Source organism: Erpetoichthys calabaricus, chromosome 8, assembly GCF_900747795.2.
Source record: "Erpetoichthys calabaricus chromosome 8, fErpCal1.3, whole genome shotgun sequence".
Taxonomy (NCBI): Eukaryota; Metazoa; Chordata; class Cladistia; order Polypteriformes; family Polypteridae; genus Erpetoichthys; species Erpetoichthys calabaricus.
In genome coordinates, this window is record NC_041401.2 from 29,569,304 (window position 1) to 29,591,935 (window position 22,632).

The following is a 22,632-nucleotide window of genomic DNA, read 5'->3' on the forward strand; positions in this document are numbered from 1 at the left end:
ACAAGGTACAACAACATATATTTTATGTATAAAGTATACTCAATATATATATATATATATATATATATATATATATATATATATATATATATATATATATATATATAATTTTTAATGTAGGTAGATCATTTCGACCTGGTCATTTTAAAAGTAGCTTGCAAGCCGAAAAAGTGTGGGCACCCCTGGTGTAAGGTGACAATGCCAACCCCTGGTTGGGTGGACAATTACAATTATTAAAGCCCATAAATGGTTTCGAATGTGTGTGTGTGTGTGTGTGTGTGTATATATCTCTTTCTCTATACGTTTAGCATTCGTTTGTTCAGAGGTTGCTGCACTTGCCACTTCCTGAGCAGGTCTTCTTTTCTCCACCCTAGCAGCCCGCTTTTTCTCTTCTTTCGTCAGCAACTTTTCATGTTAAAACTAATTAAGTCAGTGTTTGTGTTGCAATTACTTAGTACATTTTACTTAATTTTTCACTTAAGCTGGCACTTAAGTCTTCAATCTGTCACAAGAATGATTTAAGATATAAAGAGGTAAGGGAAGTGACGGCGAAGGTGGTAGGGAATGAGAATGGCGCATGTACGCATGTGCCTCATGGCTCCCCTGCTGGCTGCTGCTGACAGTTGATTCTACAATAAAATAAAATAAAAATAAAAAGAGAAATAACCTCGGAGGTTAATCATCACCTCGAAAGTGGACAGTAGACGTCACATAGTATATGTGTACCAAATTTCAGGTAAATAGGTCAAACAGTTTGCAAGCTACAGGTGATTTAAAATCCTGGACAGACAAACAAGCAGCCACGGTAGCATATTATATAAAAAGATATCTTATATATAAATGTCTATGTGTGGAAGTGTGTGTGTCTGTGCAGCCCTGTTGAGGTAAGGGCTCCACCTCCGAGGAAACAGAAAACTCACGTAGCTGCTAATAACACAAGCGAGGTCAGCATGTCAGCAAAATGAAACCTCAGAAGAAAGACAAAGTTGCTGAGCCGAGCAAAATGGTATCCCTTTAACTTTTCCTCCCGCCACTAATGCACAAGCGATGCAAGCACGTCAGCAAAACGAATCCTCCTGGGGGAGAGAGATTCAATTAGAGAGAGAGATTAGGAGAGAGATTTCAATAGTTTCTAGGACCCCAGGCTTTTTACAGCATGGGCTTACACAGCTAGTATATATATATATATATATATATATATATACAGTAATCCCTCGCTATATCACGCTTTGCCTTTCGCGGCTTCACTCCATCGCGGATTTTATATGTAAGCATATTTAAATATATATCGCAGATTTTTTGCTGGTTCGCGGATTTCTGCGGACAATGGGTCTTTTAATTTCTGGTACATGCTTCCTCAGTTGGTTTTCCCAGTTGATTTCATACAAGGGACGCTATTGGCAGATGGCTGAGAAGCTACCCAGCTTACTTTTCTCTCTCTCTTGCGCTGACTTTCTCTGATCCTGACGTAGGGGGATTGAGCAAGGGGGCTGTTAGCACACCTAGACGATACGGACGCTCGTCTAAAAATGCTGAAAGATTATCTTCACGTTGCTACCTTCTGTGCAGCTGCTTCCTGAAGCAACATGCTGCACGGTGCTTCGCATACTTAAAAGCTCGAAGGGCACGTATTGATTTTTGATTGAAAAACAAACTCTGTCTCTCTCTATCTCTCTCTCTCTCTCTCTCTCTCTTTCTCTGCTCCTGACGGAGGGGGTGTGAGCTGCCGCCTTCAACAGCTTTGTGCCGTGGTGCTTCGCATATTTAAAAGCCAAACAGCCCTATTGATTTGTTTGCTTTTCTCTATCTCTCTGACATGCTCTGCTCCTGACGCGCACTCCTTTGAAGAGGAAGATATGTTTGCATTCTTTTAATTATGAGACGGAACTGTGATCTCTGTCTTGTCATGGAGCACAGTTTAAACTTTTGAAAAAGAGACAAATGTTTGTTTGCAGTGTTTGAATAACGTTCCTGTCTCTCTACAACCTCCTGTGTTTCTGCGCAAATCTGTGACCCAAGCATGACAATATAAAAATAACCATATAAACATATGGTTTCTACTTCGCGGATTTTCTTATTTCGCGGGTGGCTCTGGAACGCAACCCCCGCGATGGAGGAGGAATTACTGTATATATATATAAAATTGCCTCTTTACCTATCACTACACACCAACTAACCCATAATGACAAACTGAAAACATGTTTCAGCAAGGTTTGGAAATTTATTCAAAATCAAAAACTGAAATCTCTCATTTATTTAAATATTCAGACCGTTTGCAGTGGCACTCCAGATTGTGCTCAGGTGCATCCTCTTTGCTCTAATTACCCTTGAAATGTGTCTATAACCTGATGTCCTTCTGTGTTAAATTGAGTTGGCTGGACATCATTTAGAAAGGCACACACCTGAGGTCCACAATTTACTCTGCATGTTTGGACAAAAAATAAGGTCTCTGTAGACTTCAGCTATCAAATTGTGATGAGAAACAGATCAGGGCCAGAGGATAAAACTACTTTTAAAGCTTGGGAGTGTTCCCAGGAGTACAGTGGCCCCACATAATTGTTGCTTTCCAGAGTTGCCTGTACTGTCAAACTGAGTAGGCGGACATGAGGGCCTTGGTTATGGAGGTGACCAAGAGTCCTCTTACAGAGCTTCAAAAGTCCTCTGCTGAGATGGAAGATCCTGTCGGAAAGTCTACCATCTTGGCAGGACTCCATCGATCAAGTGTTTATGGTAGAGTGGCTAGACTGGTTCCTGTCTTGTGATGTTTCTGGATAAGGCGTCATCCAAATGTAATGTGAAAGACTGGGATCCAAAATGGAAGGATGGACTTTAGATTAGTTCATCTCCTGAATTTGTTTATTGCATAGTTTTGCAACAGTGACACATATTCAAATATAATAGTGACAATAGAATGAAATTAAGTTTATTAGTAGCGTACATAAAATATGTTTTTAAATAATATTTTAAAATATCATGTGGCTGAAATTGCTTTCATAGACAGCAGATTCCAACTCAAATGATGAAAACATTCCTGTGCAATTAGGTGTTGTAGGATGTGAAGGGTCTGGGGCTAATTGTAGTTCACATTTCTTAAAAAAATAAAATAAAGTTTTTCAAAATAGTACAATACAATGCAACTTATTTTTGTGTATAGCACTCTTCACTGATTGCAGGCACAAAGCACTGTGAACAATTCTCAGTTACAATAAAGTACAGATTATACTAATTACTAAAAACAGAACTGGTACACATATAAGTGCAGGTTTGTTAATACAAAAGGAACAAGGATGAAATAATTAAACATAAATGAAAAATAACAATATCTATCTATTAATTAATTGTTGAACTATGGCCTGTTGATGACGGAGGAGATTAAAATTGTAAAAGAGAAAGTCAAAGACAAAGTCACAGTCTTGGAAACATCAGCCAGCTGGCTGCCTACCCTCTCCTGGGTTTTCTATAATGGAGTCATTGCTATCCATCCAGTCTAATGAGAGAATCTTTCCATCCAATGATTCTAACATTCCTTTGTCTGAGACAATTTCCATATGCAGGAGAGATGCCTGGCAGTAGAGCAGTGGCACAAATCATACCTTCATTCTTACAATCTCGCCTTGCCCCTAACTGTGTCCAGCAGCTAGGAATAGCACTGTTTGCCAGCAGGAGTGGCTGTTGAAGAAGTAAAAATAAAACAAAAAAATATAAAAAAATGGCACAAGATGAAATAAATGCTCTCAAGGTAAATTTGAAACAGTAAACTGATTTGTTATTGAAATCATACAGAACATTACTTTGTTTTCAGACAGAGGAGTTTGCAAATTTACCAGTGCTTCTCACTGGGAAATTCTGAAATTTCAAAAATGTGTACAGCACACCGTGTTGAAGATATCACAATGAAAACTGAACCATCCTGACAAATTATCTTTAAGAATAAGTTACCCACATTTCAACAAAATTGGTCAACTAAGAGCCGATTTGCTTCATGTGATAGACAAACAAACAAACATGGTTATCACATTATGTGCTTTTCGCATTGTATATGAACGCACCTAAAAGGCATTAACAGACGCAACTAACGTGTAGTTTCATACACAAACAAAATATTTATTTGGGGTTATCATGACTTGGGTTGTATCTAAAATTCATTGAGTCAACCTGCTTAACTAAAAGCATCTTGTTTCTTCTATATTACTTCTTTAATTTGTAAATAACATACACACTTTTATTAATAAAACCTTTTTCAAACACAGCATTCTAATAATCTGACACTCTTAGATATTAGTAATCCTTACCTTGCACAGATATTTTCTATTACAAATGACTTTGCATCATTACAGAATTTAAATAATATAACATGCAAGGTTTCATCATACTGTTTTGTCTTTGTATTCATTTTATTAAGAATTAATGCTTTAATAAATATAATTTGCAAAAATTAAAATGCCTTCCTGTGATAAGTGGTCTGTGACATTGTGCAAGTTTTAAATAAATAATCTCGCCCAAGAGTGTGCAGAATGGGTGCAGGTGTGCACAAGACAGCACCACTAAGGGGATGGTTAGAAGGGTCTTGCTGATCATGCATGCACGTGCGAATGCCAGATTCAGTCAGGTGCCTTATTCATACCTTGGGGTGGTTGAAAGGTCACACCTGCGCCCAATCAAGGTAATATAAGGAGACTGCATGGTGGAGAAGGGGGCAGGAAAGAACAGAGAAGAGAAAATGAAAAGAGGGACGGTGGCTAAAGGATTGAGGGAAGGGCAGGAGTGACAGACAGCCAGTGCAAGACAGGGAGGAAGCAGGCAAATGGGAATATTGGGCCGGTGGATTGAATGTGTGGCTGGCGCTCATAAAGGGGGCTGAGCAGCCAGAGAGAAGGAGCAACTAGTAATACTCTCAGAGGACCCCCCAGCATGCCAAGAGAATGGGAGCAGGAGTCGGAGGGAGCTGTGCAGGGAGGTGCCCTGTGGAACATCATAGGTTTGGCAGTGGGGACACAGACCAGGAATAAGGGTTATCTACGCCTGCAAGATGACAACTCATCATGATGTGAGATCCGAAGAGGACAAACCAGGGAGACGTCGGATTTTAGAAGAATGCATGAGGGCTCATGAGTTTTAAAGGACTGCTTCATGCTGGATTTTACCCTCATTTTGAATGGAATATTTATTTGACGACTTTTAACCTCCACAATCACTTTGATTTTTTTGGATTATTTATATATTTGGACAATGTTCTGCACTGCCCATTGGACACTGTCTTGGATTTGAATTTAAATAAAAGCACTTGACATTTTTTGCACCAACCCCTTGCAGATTGTGTGAGTCCTCATTTGCCCGGCTCACCTCGGTACATGATTGTAAACGGTGCTGGGTTGGAAAAGCTCCCAAAAGCAACTGGGTAGCATAGAGCCGGCCTGGACCATCACACTTCCTCTTGTATACAGTATATGCTTCATTTTTTTTATGTCAGTCAAGTACCATATTCTGCATTTGGAAAAATAATTAATTAGTTTGGTTATAGTTATTTACTATCTATATATTTTAAACATTTTTAAATCTTAAGCACTGAAATGATTTTTTATAATGCCCAATTAAATTCTTTCTCAATGTCTCCTTCTATACAGATGTCATGCTGTCTAACCATATAGCTATTGGGGTTTTTGTTTTATAGGTTTATAGTTTCCTAGAATTACATATATTTGTAAATGTTTATGTTTTGCCATCTGTAAGCAACAGCATGCTGACAGACATTTTATGTCGCTTTCTCTGTTTAACTGATGATGCATTTCTAATTTTGCTCTTTCTGATGAAGCAGACTATCTTGTGCTTTTGATTAATATACTGGTGTTTTTATTTAACCTTAGAAAATCGTGAAACTGTCTCAGGCCGAACATACACTCTGGAAGATTACTTTAACGATTCCATCACTTACAAAGGCTACAGACTAAGGTGGATCTCAGGTAAAGATTTACAAGTACATTGACTTGAATTTTGTCTTGATTCTGTTAAAAATAAAATTACTATATTAAATCTGTAATATATTAATATGTTGAGACATTAGTAGGCAGCGGTAGCTCATATAAACTATAAAGTTGTCAGTTTAGTTCCAAGCACTGACAAGCCAAAGCTTAGAATGCAGGATCAAGTAAGAACCCTAGATTGTAAGTGGCACTTAGTGACTAGAAAGTGAATTTTAATAAATGAAACACATAAATAAGTGCTTGTAGATTTAATTTAATACATTGGTTAGTGATGTTGCCTCACAAAGTCAGGGATATGAGCTTGATTCTTCTCTCAACAACAGACACTATAAAATGTTTGTGTTTTTTTCCAAGTACACAGTGTCAGTCAGGATTCCTTCCACATCATGGATATGCACGTTAGGTTAATTGATAAACTTAAAATTGGTCTGGTGTGAGCTTAGTGTGAGTGTTTATGTCCTGCTAATAATGCTGGTATAGGGTCCAGGGGCCTCATGTATAACGCCATGCTTAGAACTCACACTATAACATGGCGTAAGCACAAAAGCGGAAATGTGTGTATGCACAAAAAAATTCAGATGCATAAATCTGTGCGAACACCAACTTCCATGTTCTTCCGCTACATAAATTCCGATCAGCATGAAAAGTAACTCACGTGCACGTGCCTGCTGTCCCGCCCCAACTCCTCCCAGAATTACGCCTCTTTGAATATGCAAATCAATATAAATAGCCCTTAAGCTCAGCCTTCTGTGAAAAGACAATAGCAAAAGTATGAGGGAAAATAGAAGAATTTCACTGTTGGTGAAAAATGATCCGATGTGGCAACACCTAACGGGAGCAGCTGAAAAAAGAAGAAGAAGGTACAGTGAGAGAAACAACGCTAAAGCAGTTATGGTATTTGGAATAGTTTGACCATTCTGTGGACCATTATATTGTTACAGGTTAATTACAATCAGGTGCATTAAACTAATAAACAATATGCAGTTAATTTCAGTGTATTTGTAAAGCCGCGTCAGGGATGTGGATGTAAAACAAGAAAGGGAAACCACACAGGGACAGTAGCACTGCTTTGACGCTGGGTGCCGCCAGTCTGCAAAACCGAGCGGAGAACTTGCATACGCCAGGGTATGACCTACCGTGGAAATGTGCGTGGCTTTACGCTAAGTTTAAGTTTTATACATCGTGATTTGAGCGTGGAAACATTTGTACGCAACATTTCTGTGCGTACGCACCATTTATACATGATCCTTATACAGGTCCTTGGAATCCTGTAATGGAAAATTTGGTAGACAAATCATTATTTTCACATAGCATCCTTCTAGGTGGATCTGCTGGGATTCATTCAACCCTTTTACCCAGTTCATGCTTACAGGGAGTTGGTGAATATCCCTTCAGCAGTGAATGCAATGTAGGACCCAGTGTTCTGTCAGCGAACCAGCAAACACTTTTGAGCACAAATTGGGAGATGTGCGTAAAAAAAAAAAGATATAAAGTGAAACAAAACAGAACCCCAAAACGAGAAACAGTAATCATAGTCAAGAGAACAAAAGGCTCAAAACTGAAAGTACATGCAAGAAAAGAATACTTCAGAGATTTGGTATGCATTGTTCAGATAAGGATTTTCTCTCATAGCCGTAATTTTATCCCATCACATCGATTACTCACTGGTTGCAACCTCAGAGGCTATGCCTCTATCAATGCTGGAAGCAGACCTAATGATGGAATAGACACTTGCAACCTCTGAGGACCCAAAATCATAGTGAATCATGACACCTGGGGCCCAGCCAAGCACGGGGTACCAAACGGACACAAACACATTCTGAGACAATTTAGAAGTGAAAGTAAATCTAACATGCACGTCTTTGAGATGTGAAAGGAAATCTGCACTATGACAGAGGAACACCCATGAGGGCAGAAGGGGAATGAGTAGACTCTATTTGAACCTGGAACTCAGGCTATAAGTTGACACTGAAAGAACCACTGCACCACTGTTGCTCCATCTGTGAAGATCATAAAAAAAAATCAAAAATAGAAAAGTTAAGTGAATTAAATATGGTGCATTTCTTGTGTTTTTCTCTACTGATGCATCATTTTAAAATGTAAAAATTAATACCAGACAGAAGGTAAATAAGGTTTAAGATTTACAAAGAAAGTGTACACTTGTCACAATCTATCAAAAAGGTGTCAGCTCTACTGCACATTAACAGGTTTATCTTTCTTGGCATACTGTATATTGTGCATCACTGAACCGAAAAGCTCAAAAAATATTTGTTAGGAAAGGAAAGACAATGAGTCACAAATTGCACAAAGTGTAATGAATTCCTCTCGCATACATGGCATCTGGAGTTCATTCTCCTCTAAATTTGCAAACCTCTTTGTCTAATAGACTGGCTTAGTGTCGACACTCCACAGGCAACCATTTGAATTCACATTGACTGCATACACGATACGGTATATCTATTTATTTGCTGCAAAAACTTACTTGAAATGAAGATTATGGATTAAAACAGTTTTAAGATAAAATTGAATGTATTGACTGATAGTTCATTACCCCGAGGCACTTAATAATGTAAAACTTGAGCATTAGCATGTAAAGACGATGGTGTGTTTTAAAGTGGTGAAGTGTAATCAATAAAAAATGATCTGATATCCATCCATCCATTTTCCAACCCGCTGAATCCGAACACAGGGTCACGGGGGTCTGCTGGAGCCAATCCCAGCCAACACAGGGCACAAGGCAGGGAACCAATCCCGGGCAGGGTGCCAACCCACCGCAGGACACACACAAACACACCCACACACCAAGCACGCACTAGGGCCAATTTAGGATTGCCAATCCACCTAACCTGCATGTCTTTGGACTGTGGGAGGAAACCGGAGCACCCGGAGGAAACCCACGCAGACACGGGGAGAACATGCAAACTCCACGCAGGGTGGACCCGGGAAGCGAACCCGGGTCTCCTAACTGCGAGGCAGCAGTGCTACCACTGCGCCACCGTGCCGCCTTGATCTGATATTGACCTTGAAATTCTAAACACTACGTACAATATAAGCCAATTATTGTTGGTTTACACCCACACTCTTAAAAATACTGGTTCTTTAATGGCGTATTATGGTTTCTACTGGGCTTCTCCTAGGACTATTGCTTGACAAAGCTCCATTTCATTCTGGGAAGCGTTCTTTGCATATGAAGCTGTTTTTTTTGTGCTTTGAAAAACGTCTTAATATGTAGAAAAAATCTGAAATGTTTAATGTATGGTGGACTTCCTTGCAGGACACTAACAAATTAAGAAAACTTGAACTTAGCCTGTGCGATTGTATGCAGTGAGAGTCCTTTTTATTGTTTAACAAATCTGTTACTGTCTACTCATGCTTATTTACTGTATGGAGTATGTTACAGATGTAAATAAATAAAGGATCTTTCAGGAACTTTCATGTAGACGGGTCTTTTCTTGAACCAAAAATGGTTTCACTGTGGCATCGTTCTGAAGGACCCTTGGCATCTCTATTTTTAAGAGTATACAGTATGAATAATAATTTGGGTATTATAAATAAAACAATTTATTCCACATTAAGCATACTTTATTTAGGCTATGCTAATTATTTGAATTATTTTACAAGAAACATGTTGCATTTCCCTGTATACTAGGAAAGTATCCTATGGCAGCCCATAGAATGTGTTTACCTCCACTGCACTCAGAGAATGGCTTCAAACATAAGCAGAGCCCCTGTTTTGGACATGAATTATCTTTGTATCTGACTGGATTTTTCGGTGGGCATTCCTGCTTTCCCTCCTATGTCTCAGAGATATGCAAGTTAAGTTTCTTCACAATTCTAAAAGGGAACTGAATGCATGAATGTAGGCGTTTGCTTGAGTGTCCCCTGTGATGAATGTGCACTTCAACTAGGATCGGTTTCTGCCTTGCGCCAGACGCTGCTGGACTAGACTTCTGTTCCTGACAATCTTACATCCAAATGACATAGGTTGTAAAAATGGAAACATGGCTCTACAAGCCCCATATGAGTACATTCCACACACAAGCAGATTTCTGACATCACTGTAGTTGTTGGTGTGTGCTTCCTGGAGATTATCTGTGAATACCATGCAAGAAATCCATGTGCCGGCTTTGAAGCACTTTCTCCTAAAATTAATTTTAGTTGTCAAAAGGAGTTGTGTTGTCCTTTTGACAGTACTTTTTTTGTAATTCATAAGTTATCAGTAATATATTTGTAATATGTAATTTTAGTAGCGGAGGTGTACATACAAGGCAATAACTGAAATGCACAGAATAGACAAGAACCCCGAAAAAGTGAAAGGAATTTGAGTCAGGATGGCAGAGGAAAAAATTGTATCTGTTGAGGTAATAAATTCAGCTTAGTTTATATTTATTATACTAAGAGCACTGAAGAGAAACAAGCTTAAGAAAAAGTAAATAAATAAATAAGTTAACAGGTTAAATTCTAAAGAAGTTAATCTTTACTCAGTCAAAGGGATCAAAAAAGGTCAAATAGTATGTTTGGTGTTCGCAGCTCCCTGCACTACAGAGGACTGGAGAGAATCGAGAACTGGGAACAGCCTAGAAGCAACCAAAGATTTATTTGTAACCATGAGTGATTATGAGCTAATAATTTAGCCCCTGTATACTGGATCGTAGTCAGATCTTCACAATCGAGAAGTGGGAGTGTAAAAGCTTCTAACTGCTGTGGCAAAAATACAGCAAAATCACAAACTGGTCAGAGTTTGATGGAGCACTAGAATCATTTGCTATTTGTTACAAGTAGAAGTACAATGTAAGACATAATAGCATTTGAGAAAAACTCAGCTGTTAAAACAGGAGTAAAAAATGCTAACTTTGGATTGCTTTATGGTCTTCTTCTTAAAAATAATAATTTATAAAGCAGTTTATCATAATATTTGGATAAATGAGATTTTATCACCCTATCAGTTTGTGACATTTTTCAACCCATTATTGTACCGGATACTGGCAATAATCATAATAATGTTTTCAAAGGTCTGATCAATTTTATGGGTTAGGTTAGGTAGACTTCATTATATCATCACATTAGTTGCTTTCTTGTTCTATCCTGGCAGTTGCTGCAAGCTTAGGACATCAGTGGTTTCTCAAAATATTTCAGACTGTTGGTTTTAAGATGTCTAGTTTCTGTATTATGTTCTGCTTTGATGTTTCATCTCTTTCAGCAGCCGAAGTTGCTTACTTTACTAGGGATAGTTTTCTAGTCTATATGTTGGATAAAAGGCCTACTGATTCCAAAGTTATTTGACAAAGGGATGAACAACGACTAAATGCATCTCCATAATTATATAGCTCTTTAATGTGTTCACAATCAATGTAACAGAAATCATAGAACTAACAAGAAACATATGGCGTCCTCCTATTTCAGATCACATCGGGACATTAAACACAAAAGCAAAGTTATTCTAAAACAATAACACATATATGCACTGACATACTTAAAACTAACTTCATACTCAGCCTTTTCATCTCAAATTCATATTGTGTTTCCCTACAGCAAAAACAGCCATTTTGACTTTTCTTTCCCAAGTATTAAGGAGGATGATACATATAAACAGACACACATATTCCTATTAAAATTACCTGTAAATTAAGCGTAAAGCATGTATTAACAGGAAATTCCTCCTTTAGTTATTTTTTTCCTGTGATTTTCACAGTGTTCTTACGAATTATGAATTTTCAAACAGCAGCACCTTTAATGTAGTTGGGATGGTTGAGATGTATCATCTCCACCTGTTAAGAATGTTATGTGGATTGTATTATTTTATTTTGCTGAGCATAAAATTAAATTCTCAGTTCTGCCATCTACAGTTTGATTTTATCTTAAATTTAATGGATCGTGTCATATTTATTTTGCCTCAAGTCTAACCGTTAAGAACATTTGAACATGAGAGACAGCCTTTCTTAACACCATCTGTCAGTGCTGTTTTCATGCCCCACTGACCTACAGTAGCACGTCTGTCCTTGCCAAAGACAACCAAGTTTGCCAGACAAACAAGTCACTTTGACACAGCCAGTATGAATTGAGATTGTCTCAGAACTTCTCAGCTCTAGACAGCCATATGAAAAATTTGGACTTGGACCACTTAAAATCCCTAATATGCCATTTCACCAAGTCAAAAAACATGAACGCCTTTGCTTATGGTGTCTCTTAAAGAAAGATTACAAATGCTCACTAGTACAGGAATATTATAAAGCCAATTATCATGCATACATCTATTTTTAAGATTATTTGAAATTTAGATAGACTCTATTATTCCATGAGAGAAATGTGTATTTAGCAAAACAAAATGATGCATATTGTTATAATCTCAACAGACAGCGAAGTTTTTATAGGATGATTATAGTGAACACTGACAGTACACTGTAATAATTAGAGTGCCTCAGTATCCAGATGGCCTGGGAATGCTTTGGGATCCCACAGTATGAGTTGGCAAGTGTGACTGGGGAAAAGGACATTGATGATAAGCAGTGGAAAATTGTGAAACATTAAATGGTTAAAACAATGATTTTAAAAATGTAAATGCACATAAATGTACATTTAATCATTTGTCCATTTCAATTAATTTTCTCAATGTGCAGGACTAAGTTTTTGAATACTTGTTGCATTTCTGTAAACTCATAATGGCACTGAAAATAACATCAATAATAATGTAGTATATATAGTATAGTATAAAGTATAATATATATGTAAATATATATATATATATATATTGTAAAAGAAGTAGCCTCAACACACAAAAAGATTTGGGGTGGCTGCAAAAGGGTATTGAAAACCAGAGAGCTGTGTTTGGTTTGAGTTCCAAGACTGAACTGATCACATTTTGGGATGTGGAGTCTTTATAGGCTGGCAACCGGAAGTGATGTCATCTGGGTAGAACCAGACGTGACGTCATATTGGCCGCCAGAACTGGAAGAGACATCTTTCTGGGCGCCAGAACTGGGAGTGACATTAAATCAGGCAGGTGTTCCTGTATTTGGTCTGCAGAGGTAACAGAAATAGGTTTAGAGCACCCTGCCACCCCCTTGCCTGGTGGGTAATTACCTCTACTTGGTCCTTTCAGTTCCCTCCTTATTGCACGTGTGTGACAATGTATATATATTGTAGCAGTTGAGGAGTTTAGCGTCCTTTTGAACCCTCAGGTATGACTCCAAACACCAGGTAAAAGTCCAAGACTTCTTTATTTTCTTATAATACAGTGCACCAAGCACCCTCCACTCCACACTACTCATATAAATACCAATCCACTACAATAATCACAATTCCTCCACTCCCAGACACTTAGCCACCCTACCTCCCAGCTCAGCTCAGTGTCTGGGCTTTCCCAGAGTCCTTTTATACTCCCTGACCCAGAGGTGTTTCTGCCCAACAGTCCACAAGTCTTTATTCCTTCCGGGTCAGGGTAAAAGTTCTTTTCTTCAACCTGGAAGTACGTCGTTTCTCCTGTTCACGTGACCAGGACGTACTTCCAGGTTATAGGGCACATAAGAGTCCACGGGCCTCCCAGCGACTCCCGGTGGTCCCCAAGGTATCCAGCAGGGCTGTGTATAAAAACTACAAAGTCCATGAGGCCCTGCTGGAATTCGGGGAACGACCATGCTGTCGGGAGAGCTCCACCTGGCGGCCTGGGGGTGAGGGCCGGAATATGTAGCCGGCCATCCATTATATATATATATATATATATATATATATATATATATATATATATATATATATATTGTGTATATATATATATATATATATATATATATATATATATATATATATATGTATATATATACATATTGTGAGAGGTTGCCCGAACACCATTAGACAAACACCAGCACTTTATAAAACACATGTTTAATAAACTCAAAAGACCCACACAGCACATGGGCCGCCTCTCTTCCTCCTGTCGCTGGAGCTTCGTCCACCTCCAGCTCCCGACTCTAGCTCCCTGACTGTAGGAAGGTGTCCCCTTTTATATTCACCCGTATGTGCTCCAGGTGCTTGTTGATGATCTTCTGGCGGCACTTCCTGGTGTGGCGGAAGTGCTGCACTAGCACCCGGAAGCACTCCAGGCTTCCCTGGAAGGTCCTTCCTCCACCTGCCCAGGTGTGGCGGAAGTGCAGATTTCCCAGGCTCCACGATGCTTGGGGTGCCCCCAGGCGGCGGCCATGAACCCCACTGGGTTTGAGCCTCCTTGCTCCTTCCCCATGGTCCCCTCCTAATCCAGGGCGGTTGCCCCCTCGCAGCCAGGGGGACGTATAGACTGCATCCCGGTCCTTCAAGGCATCCCAGCTGGGTCTGGCCCCCAGCCTCCTACCACAATATATATATATATATATATATATATATATATATATATATATATATATATATATATATATATATATATTAGTATAGTAAAAATAGTATATTTAAATAAGGAATGCCCTCTTTGCAGCAACACTGTAAATTGTTCCTGACGACTCCCTCACCTTTACACTGTAAAAAACAAAATCTTAAAGTTGGCTAGCAAACTAAATTTTCTGTTTGTGCTGAAAGTTTTTTATGGTTATGGAAGTTAATTTATAATGTTTTTTTGATAAACTAGTGAATATGTAGCACACCCTACATAAAAAAACCTACCTTTCTTTTTCCAACATACAACATAAAATACAAAACATTTGCTTTTGTATCAATGAATAAAATGAAGGTCTGTATGTCTGACAGCCAAATGATTGGCAGCTACATTTCTAGTCATTTAACTGTTTGGACAAATTTTTTAACTAAAATCATTTGAGTAAATTTACAGTAAATTACTGATTACTGTATTACAGTACTATTTCAGTTAACATATAAAAATTCAATAAATGACTGTAATCCAACAGCAATGTAGTGCTACATCAGATTAATTATGTGGCCCAGTTTACTGTGAAGTCAATGTATAGTAATTTATATCTGACGTAATATAAAACAGTAAAATACTGTGAAAGTAATGTAATTAGTAGCCAGTAATTTACTATAAATTCACAGTCCATTTTTTACGGTGTCTAGGGCACATGCAGATTATTTGTCTTCCTTTCCCTCACAAAGGGATGAAAAATATGGATGAAGTGCCCTTAGGACCCCCACGGATCCTGCTTACAGTTTCGGACTTCTGGATGTAGCACCTTGGATTAGGTCTGAACAGGAGTGGCTTACAAGTGTAGGCCAGGAGCTTCTGTCAGTGGTAATTGTTATCCTTGTTAACTGCTCCTGCCCTTCAATGAAACTCCTAGACATGCTGCCCTGACCACTTTAATCTCCGAGACCAGGAAAGCCTTAAGAGCCTAAAATTAATGTTACACATCCCAAAAGACAGACTCTGATTGATGATTATAAATGGTTTGAGAATGTTGTGTTAAATTGTGTCCTTCCTATTAATAATGTATCCTCTCCAGTATTCTCGAGTTACTGTTGCTGTTCAAGTTATGCTTTCCACCTGTCTTCTGCCCATAATTTAAAATCAATAATCTTGTTCATTAATATTTTTTATTACAGTTTCGTTATTTTTCATCATTCAGACTTAAAATATTTTCCTGCAATTCACTTATTTGTTATTATTTTTATTTATAATGTTTACTTATTAGCATCATCATATCACCGTTTTGGATATTGTTTGTTTCCTGGGTATTATTTTGTAAGTGTGCTATCTTGAAGGAGAGAGTAAGAGATTTGAAGAATAACAAGGTCAAAAACATTAAACAAAATCAAATGAAAGCAGGGGACGAAACCCATAACACAAAACTTTTAAAAACTTTTTGCAAGTAGGGATCACATAGCAATGAGAGATTCTGCGCAATCACCAGTAAGTTTATCTCAGATAGTTTTGTGCTTATGACCTTTATAATGTCACACTTGATGATGGGAGTGTTACTGAGGCAACAAGCAATACAAGGCTCTCAAAATGGTGTCAGAAATAATGTTAATAAATTGACAACTATAAAATAAAAATCCCAAACAATAAATACACCACAAAAATGTATTATCTGGCAAAGAAAAACTCAGAATGTGTGTAAGGATGAGGTGAGTGGGAAGATGGAGTTATGCCAAGGGAAAGACTGTTTTGTCAGAGGATGGAGATGTCCTAAAATGGGCACCGTATGAGCATGCCCTGTGATAGATTGGCATTTGGCTTAATGACTAGTCCCTGCATCTGCGGTGGGCTGGTGCCCTGCCTGGGGTCTGTTTTCTGCCTTGCGCCCTGTGTTGGCTGGGATTGGCTCCAGCAGACCCCTGTGACCCTGTAGTTAGGATATAGCGGGTTGGATAATGGATGGATGGATGGATAGTCCCTGCATTGTTGCCTAGAGAGAGTGTGGACACCTGCAGTTTTCTTACAGAAAAAATGGATTCAGAAAATGAAAGGATGGAATTTAAGTACTATTCTTTTGCCATGGTTTCAAAGAAATACAGTATTAACAAGTATTAAAATTAAACATTATTTGCATAGAATTATTACAAAAATAAATCATATTTATAAAGCAGGCTTCAACTATGCTGTATACTAATTTAAAAAACCACACAAACAGAACAATACACAAAAAACGTGTAACAAAAACACATAACCATCATGTAGCAAACACTAGGAAATATATGCAAAGAAATACACGCATAAAACACTTTTTGTTTGTTTAAAATATTAATAAAACATCAGAACACTGTTTATTTTTATTAGTAAATGTAATTTGTTCTTGTCATTCATAATTGTCAGTTTTGTCTAGACTGTAAATTGATCTACACCACTATGTAGGTAGCACAGTGCCGGATTAACCAATAGGCACATGTAGCATATGCTATGGGCCCCGCAATTTCGGGGGCCCACAATATTTAATGAAAAAGTGTAGCATTGAAAAACTGGTCTTTAAAAATATTATCTTTACGTTTTTAAACTGTAAATTTCTTACACAACAAAACTTTAGGGGCCCAACACATAAAATTCACATAAATATTATAAGATTCTTATTATAATCGAGAGTAAAATAATTATTTAGTCCGGTTTGAACTGTTCAGAATCTAAACTTCAGATGATGCAGACCAAAAGGGCCCCCAAATTTGAAATGTGCTACAGGCCCCCAAAGCTCTTAATCCGGCCCTGAGGTAGCATGCCATACTTTTAACTTTTTAACCAATTTACAGCTCTCCTCAGAAAATAAATGGATACAAGCCAGCTAATTAAAATTCATTAATTATTTTGTTTCTTTTTTAATAGACACTGAATATCTACTGAAAAACAAAGATGGAAATGTCATGCTTTACGATGTGGAAAAAAGTACTCCAGAGGAGTTTTTGTCCAGTAATGTGTTTGTGAGTATAGTGCTGCTTAGAAGAGTAGAAACACTAAGTTTCAAAAATGCCAAATTATGTGTTTTTTTTAATTAAACAGTATTGTAAATACATTTGGATAGTACTTATAAGTAATGAAAGACATGCCAGCTTTATTAAACATATTTCTCTTGAAAATGTAAGTATCTGAATGATTTTAAGGGTATTTAGAAAGTTGTACGCAGCTTTGAAAATATACATCTATGGAAAATATTCATTCATTTATTCACTAGCTGATATATTCATCTATTTACTTATTCTAATTAAAGAACTGGCATAAAAAAGTATAGTAAATACATTAAAAAAGGGTATGTTTTTTAACATGTTAGCATGTAATGATGTTTGTCATTTCATACATTTGATGAAATGTAACAAATAATGAAAATGACTTTTATGAACACTTTGTCAATAAAAATGGTAGAATTGCAGATGTCTGCTGTGGATAAAAATAAGTACACCTCTGTCTTTAAAAGCTGCTGTTGCTACTCTTTTGGCAGAAATAACTTCTTGTGTTTCTTATAATTATCTGTCTCCTATATTGACATGGATAAATTCTTGTCCATTTCTTAAAGAACTCCATCAATGGTGTAATATTTCACGATTTTCTTTAAAGTGCTGCCCACCTCAAGGCCCCCAAACTGCATTTCTATGGGGTTACGATCTGGGTTTTAACTTGGCTATTGCATAGCCCTCCACCACATCCTTTTAAACCATTCAACAAGATGGTGGAAACCCCTCCTAGTCAGTAACATGGATGAATTCAGACTGCATTTCAAAGTCTGGATTTCCCATTTAAAATGTAGTAGTAATGTGATTGCTTTTTAGTATATCATGTTCACCAGACCCCCCTCCAGCTTTTTCACTCCGTCTGATTGTATGAGGTGTAACCAGTTCAGCATTAAATAGCATCTGATATAGGAGGTTTAAGCTGGTTGTCAGAAATACCCAAAAATGCTTCTCTCCTTCCTTGACGTTTCCTATATGTAAAGGTGCATTTCATTTTAAACCGCAAATTCTATTCAAAACACATGAATGATGATATTTTTCTTTGTTTTTACCTGAAATACCACACATTACTGCCACCAGCAAGAACATTAAATGCTGGTAACCAGATGTGAATCAGAATGTTTGTCTCCTTAGGCTCTTACATGACCATATTTACATATTCTTTTTACCTTGTTAAATCCTCTCCTGCTATGGCTGTTGACACTAGTGAATGTTACTGCTCAAGTATGAACTGAAGTCAGTCTTTGAGAAACAACCAGAAGATAATCACAGAAAAAGTGTCCCTCACATTAGTTTCAATATGCACAATGAAGAAAATAATAGACAAACCTGAAAAACTGCCCACATGCCAGGTATCTCAGTCTGGTTAAAAAAAGATAAAGTCACTTGAAATGGCATCACAATGTTTTCACACTACTTGGAAAATTAAGTGTACAGCCAGCATCAAACTGACACAGGGGAAGGAGAATGTGCAAGGTGGCACATTGTGGACAGAGCAAGCCGTGAGCGCTTTCATTGGCACAGCAAAACCAACAATGTATGTAAATTCAAGAACAATCATTTGGCTTGATTTGCTTATGCTGCATGGAAAGGCTGACACTCATCTGAAATTGTACTGTGGCTGAAACTGGAAAGAACAATAGATAGATAGATAGATAGATAGATAGATAGATAGATAGATAGATAGATAGATAGATAGATAGATATTTATAGATAGACAGGCATTTATAGGTCTGCACCATCTGCACACAGTCACCTCTGATAATCATGGGGTCCATGAGGGGTCTGGGCCTCCTAAAATCCACCACCAGCTCCTTGGTTTTGTTGGTGTTCAGTTGTAGGTGGTTTGAGTCGCACCATTTAACAAAGTCCTTGATTAGGTCCCTATACTCCTCCTCCTGCCCACTCCTGATGCAGCCCACGATAGCAGTGTCGTCAGCGAACTTTTGCATGTGGCAGGACTCCAAGTTGTATTGGAAGTCCGATGTATATAGGCTGAACAGGACCGGAGAAAGTATAGTCCCCTGTGGCGCTCCTGTGTTGCTGACCACAATGTCAGACCTGCAGTTCCCGAGACGCACATATTGAGGTCTGTCTTTAAGATAGTCCACGATTCATGCCACCAGGTATGAATCTACCATCTCTGTCAGTTGTCCCTAAGGAGCAGAGGTTGGATTGTGTTGAAGGCGCTAGAGAAGTCTAGAAACATAATTCTTACAGCACCACTGCCTCTGTCCAAGTGGGAGAGGGATCAGTGTAGCATATAGATGATGGCACCGCTCCCACCTTCTCCTGATATGCAAACTGCAGAGGGTCGAGGGCATGTTGAACCTGTGGCCTCAGGTGGTGAAGCAGCAGCCTCTCCATGGTCTTCATCACATGTGACGTCAGAGCAACAGGCCGGAAGTCATTCAGCTCACTAGGACGTGATACCTTTGGGACTGGGGTGATGCAAGATGTTTTCCAAAGCCTCGGGACTCTCCCCTGTTCCAGGCTCAGGTTGAAGATGCGCTGTAGAGGACCCCCCCGCTCCAATGCACAGACCTTCAGCAGTCGTGGCAATACTCCATCTGGACCCGCTGCTTTGCTGGTACAAAGTCTCCTCAGCTCTCTGCTCACCTGCGCTGTTGTAATTGTGGGTGGGGATGTCTCTCCTATGCTGGTATCAGCAGAAGGATGTGTGGAGAGTGCAGTACTCCGAGGTGAGAGTGAGAGTGGGTTAGGGTGGTCAAACCTGTTAAAGAAGTTGTTCATTTGGTTTGCTCTCTCAAGTCTCTCTCGATGGTGGCACCCTGCTTCGAACTGCAGCCAGTGATGATCTTCATCCCATCAAACACTTCCTTCATGCTGTTATTCTGCAACTTCTGCTCCAGCTTTCTCCTGTACTGCTCCTTCGCCGCCCTGAGCTGGACTCTGAGTTCCTTCTGCACGCGCTTGAGCTCATGCTGATCACCGCCTTTAAAAGCCCTTTTCTTCTGGTTCAAAAGGCCCTTGATGTCACTTGGTAATCCATGGCTTGTTGTTAGCATAGCAGTATACAGTTCTTACTGGAACTACAATGTCCATACAGAAGTTGATGTAGTCAGTAGTGCAGTCAACAACCTCCTCAGTGTTCTCACTATGTGATCCCTGCAGGATATCCCAGTCTGTAGTTCCAAAGCATTCTCTCAGAGCCTGCTCTGCCTCAGGGGACCACTTCCTGAATGAGCGTGTGGTTGTAGGTAGGACCCTCACTCTTGGTTTGTAGTGAGGCTGAAGCAGAACCAGGTTATGATCTGCTTTCCCAAGCGCAGGCAGCGGGGTGGCGCTGTATGCGTCTTTAACGTTTGCATACAGTAGGTCAATAGTCTTATTTCCCCGGGTGTTAGAGTCCAAATACTGGGAGAAGGCAGGTAATGTTTTGTCCAGCGTCACATGGTTAAAGTCTCCAGCGATTCGCACAAGTGCCTCAGGGTGCTGCGTTTGTAACTTAGCAACATCAGAATGGATGATGTCACTCGCTGTCTCCACGTCCGCCCGAGGAGGGATGTAAACAATAACAACAATGACGTGTCCAAACTCTCTGGGCAAGTAATAGGGACGCAAACTTGCAGCCAACAGTTTGATGTCCCTGCAGCAAGTGGAGACTTTGACGTTAACATGTCCAGAGTTACACCACCATGTATTAACATAGAGAGCGAGTCCTCCTCCTTTGTGCTTCTGCAGGTACTTGCATCTCTGTCCGCTCTAACTGTGCTAAACCCAGGTAGCTCCACGTTAGCATCTGGGATGGTGGTAGTTAGCCACGTTTCGCAAAAGCACAACAAACTGTATTCTCTGTAGGTTCTGACATTTTTCACAAGCGCAGCCAGTTCGTCGATCTTATTTGATAGTGAGTTCACGTTTCCCATGATTACAGAAGGCACCGAAGGCTTAAAACGCCACTTTCTCGCAAGCCGCTTCATTTTTTGCTTAGTGCCGGCTCTGCTGCCACGATACCGCCTTCTTACCTCGTCAGGTAAATAGGGAACCACACCGGCACTGGCATTTGTTCTCAGCGCTCAAAGTTGAGTACTTGAATGGACGAGTCTCGGCGTGTAAAAATCCATGCCCACATTGTAAAAGTAAGTGTGTCCAGGGAACAAATCCACATAAAATAAAGTGATAGGAGTGATCAATAAAAAACAGAAAAATAAAAGTAGAAAAATAAAGTCGTACACGGAGCTGCTGAAAAGGCTGCCACTCTCGGCGGTGCCTGAGTCATGAGCTGAATAGAATGTGGGACTTGGCCACGAATGAGGTGTTGTTTGGAAAAAAAAATGTATATATGATCTGAGCACAGATATACTGAAATTCTAGCACCTGTGCTAACTCTTACACACAGAATGTTTTGACAGCAGATGCATACTCAGATTATACTATTCTGTTAACCATTATATCAGACACTACAATACAACATCATACCGTATGCTATAACCCAGGGCAGAACATAATCATTGAAGAGCATTTATTCCCTATGAAATGTTGATTCCCTTTCATTTAGTAGATGTCAAGTAAACCCGACAAGTCTTGCAACAAAATGCTGATGTAAATAAGAAATACTGTATGTACTAAACACAAGGAAGATCACCCTCAATTACCAGGGGGAAGATTATCTGCCATTATGTTGAAACAACTCATTTAGCCTTTTAGAGGAAATGGGGAAAAAAAGTCACCTTTGACAATGTTTTCACTTCACTTTCTATGGTAAACAGGCTGCTTGCCAAAATGATCAGCTTGCTTTGTACCAAATTGTAGAAAATATGAAATGGGAGCTGTCACACACTTGTGAAAGGCAACACAGGAGATGATCAAGAAGGCAGACACAGATGAAGTGCCAAGGCAGTACAAAGTGAGAAGAAACCCAGAAAACAAAACAGAAGTGAATGAACTGCCACTGTTTTTTGTGTGGGAGCAGCTCACCAAAGATGTGTACAGTCTGTGCTGACTGCTTAATTGAGCTGTTTTATAATAAGCCTACATGCCACTTGCCCTTTATAAATGAGAACAGAAATATGTAAATATGGTTTGAAATTTTAAACTATTTCCACAAAAAATGGCTTCTGTTTCATTTGTTATTTCATGTACTCAGCTCATTTTGCTTTTCACTAATAAATACTAATATTGGCAGCACAATACTGGAAAATTTTTGTTTGTTTTTGTAATTAGGGAAGTTTTACAGCTAAATGCCCAGAAAAGGACAGTTGGGACAATAATATCTTGAAAAGACAGCTGAAAAAAAAATCAGAAAATGAAGGAGAAG

The 22,632-nt window shown here is 39.0% G+C and overlaps 1 protein-coding gene across 1 annotated transcript in view; it reads left to right on the plus strand.

Annotated features, from left to right (window-relative positions):
* fap (fibroblast activation protein, alpha) overlaps positions 1-22,632 on the plus strand; it is a 106,538-nt gene that overhangs the window by 14,424 nt on the left and 69,482 nt on the right. The window contains exons 3-4 of the mRNA XM_028806401.2: positions 5,865-5,960; positions 17,233-17,327. Of these exons, the coding sequence (XP_028662234.2) occupies positions 5,865-5,960; positions 17,233-17,327 (191 nt within the window). The remainder of the gene's footprint in view (positions 1-5,864; positions 5,961-17,232; positions 17,328-22,632) is intronic.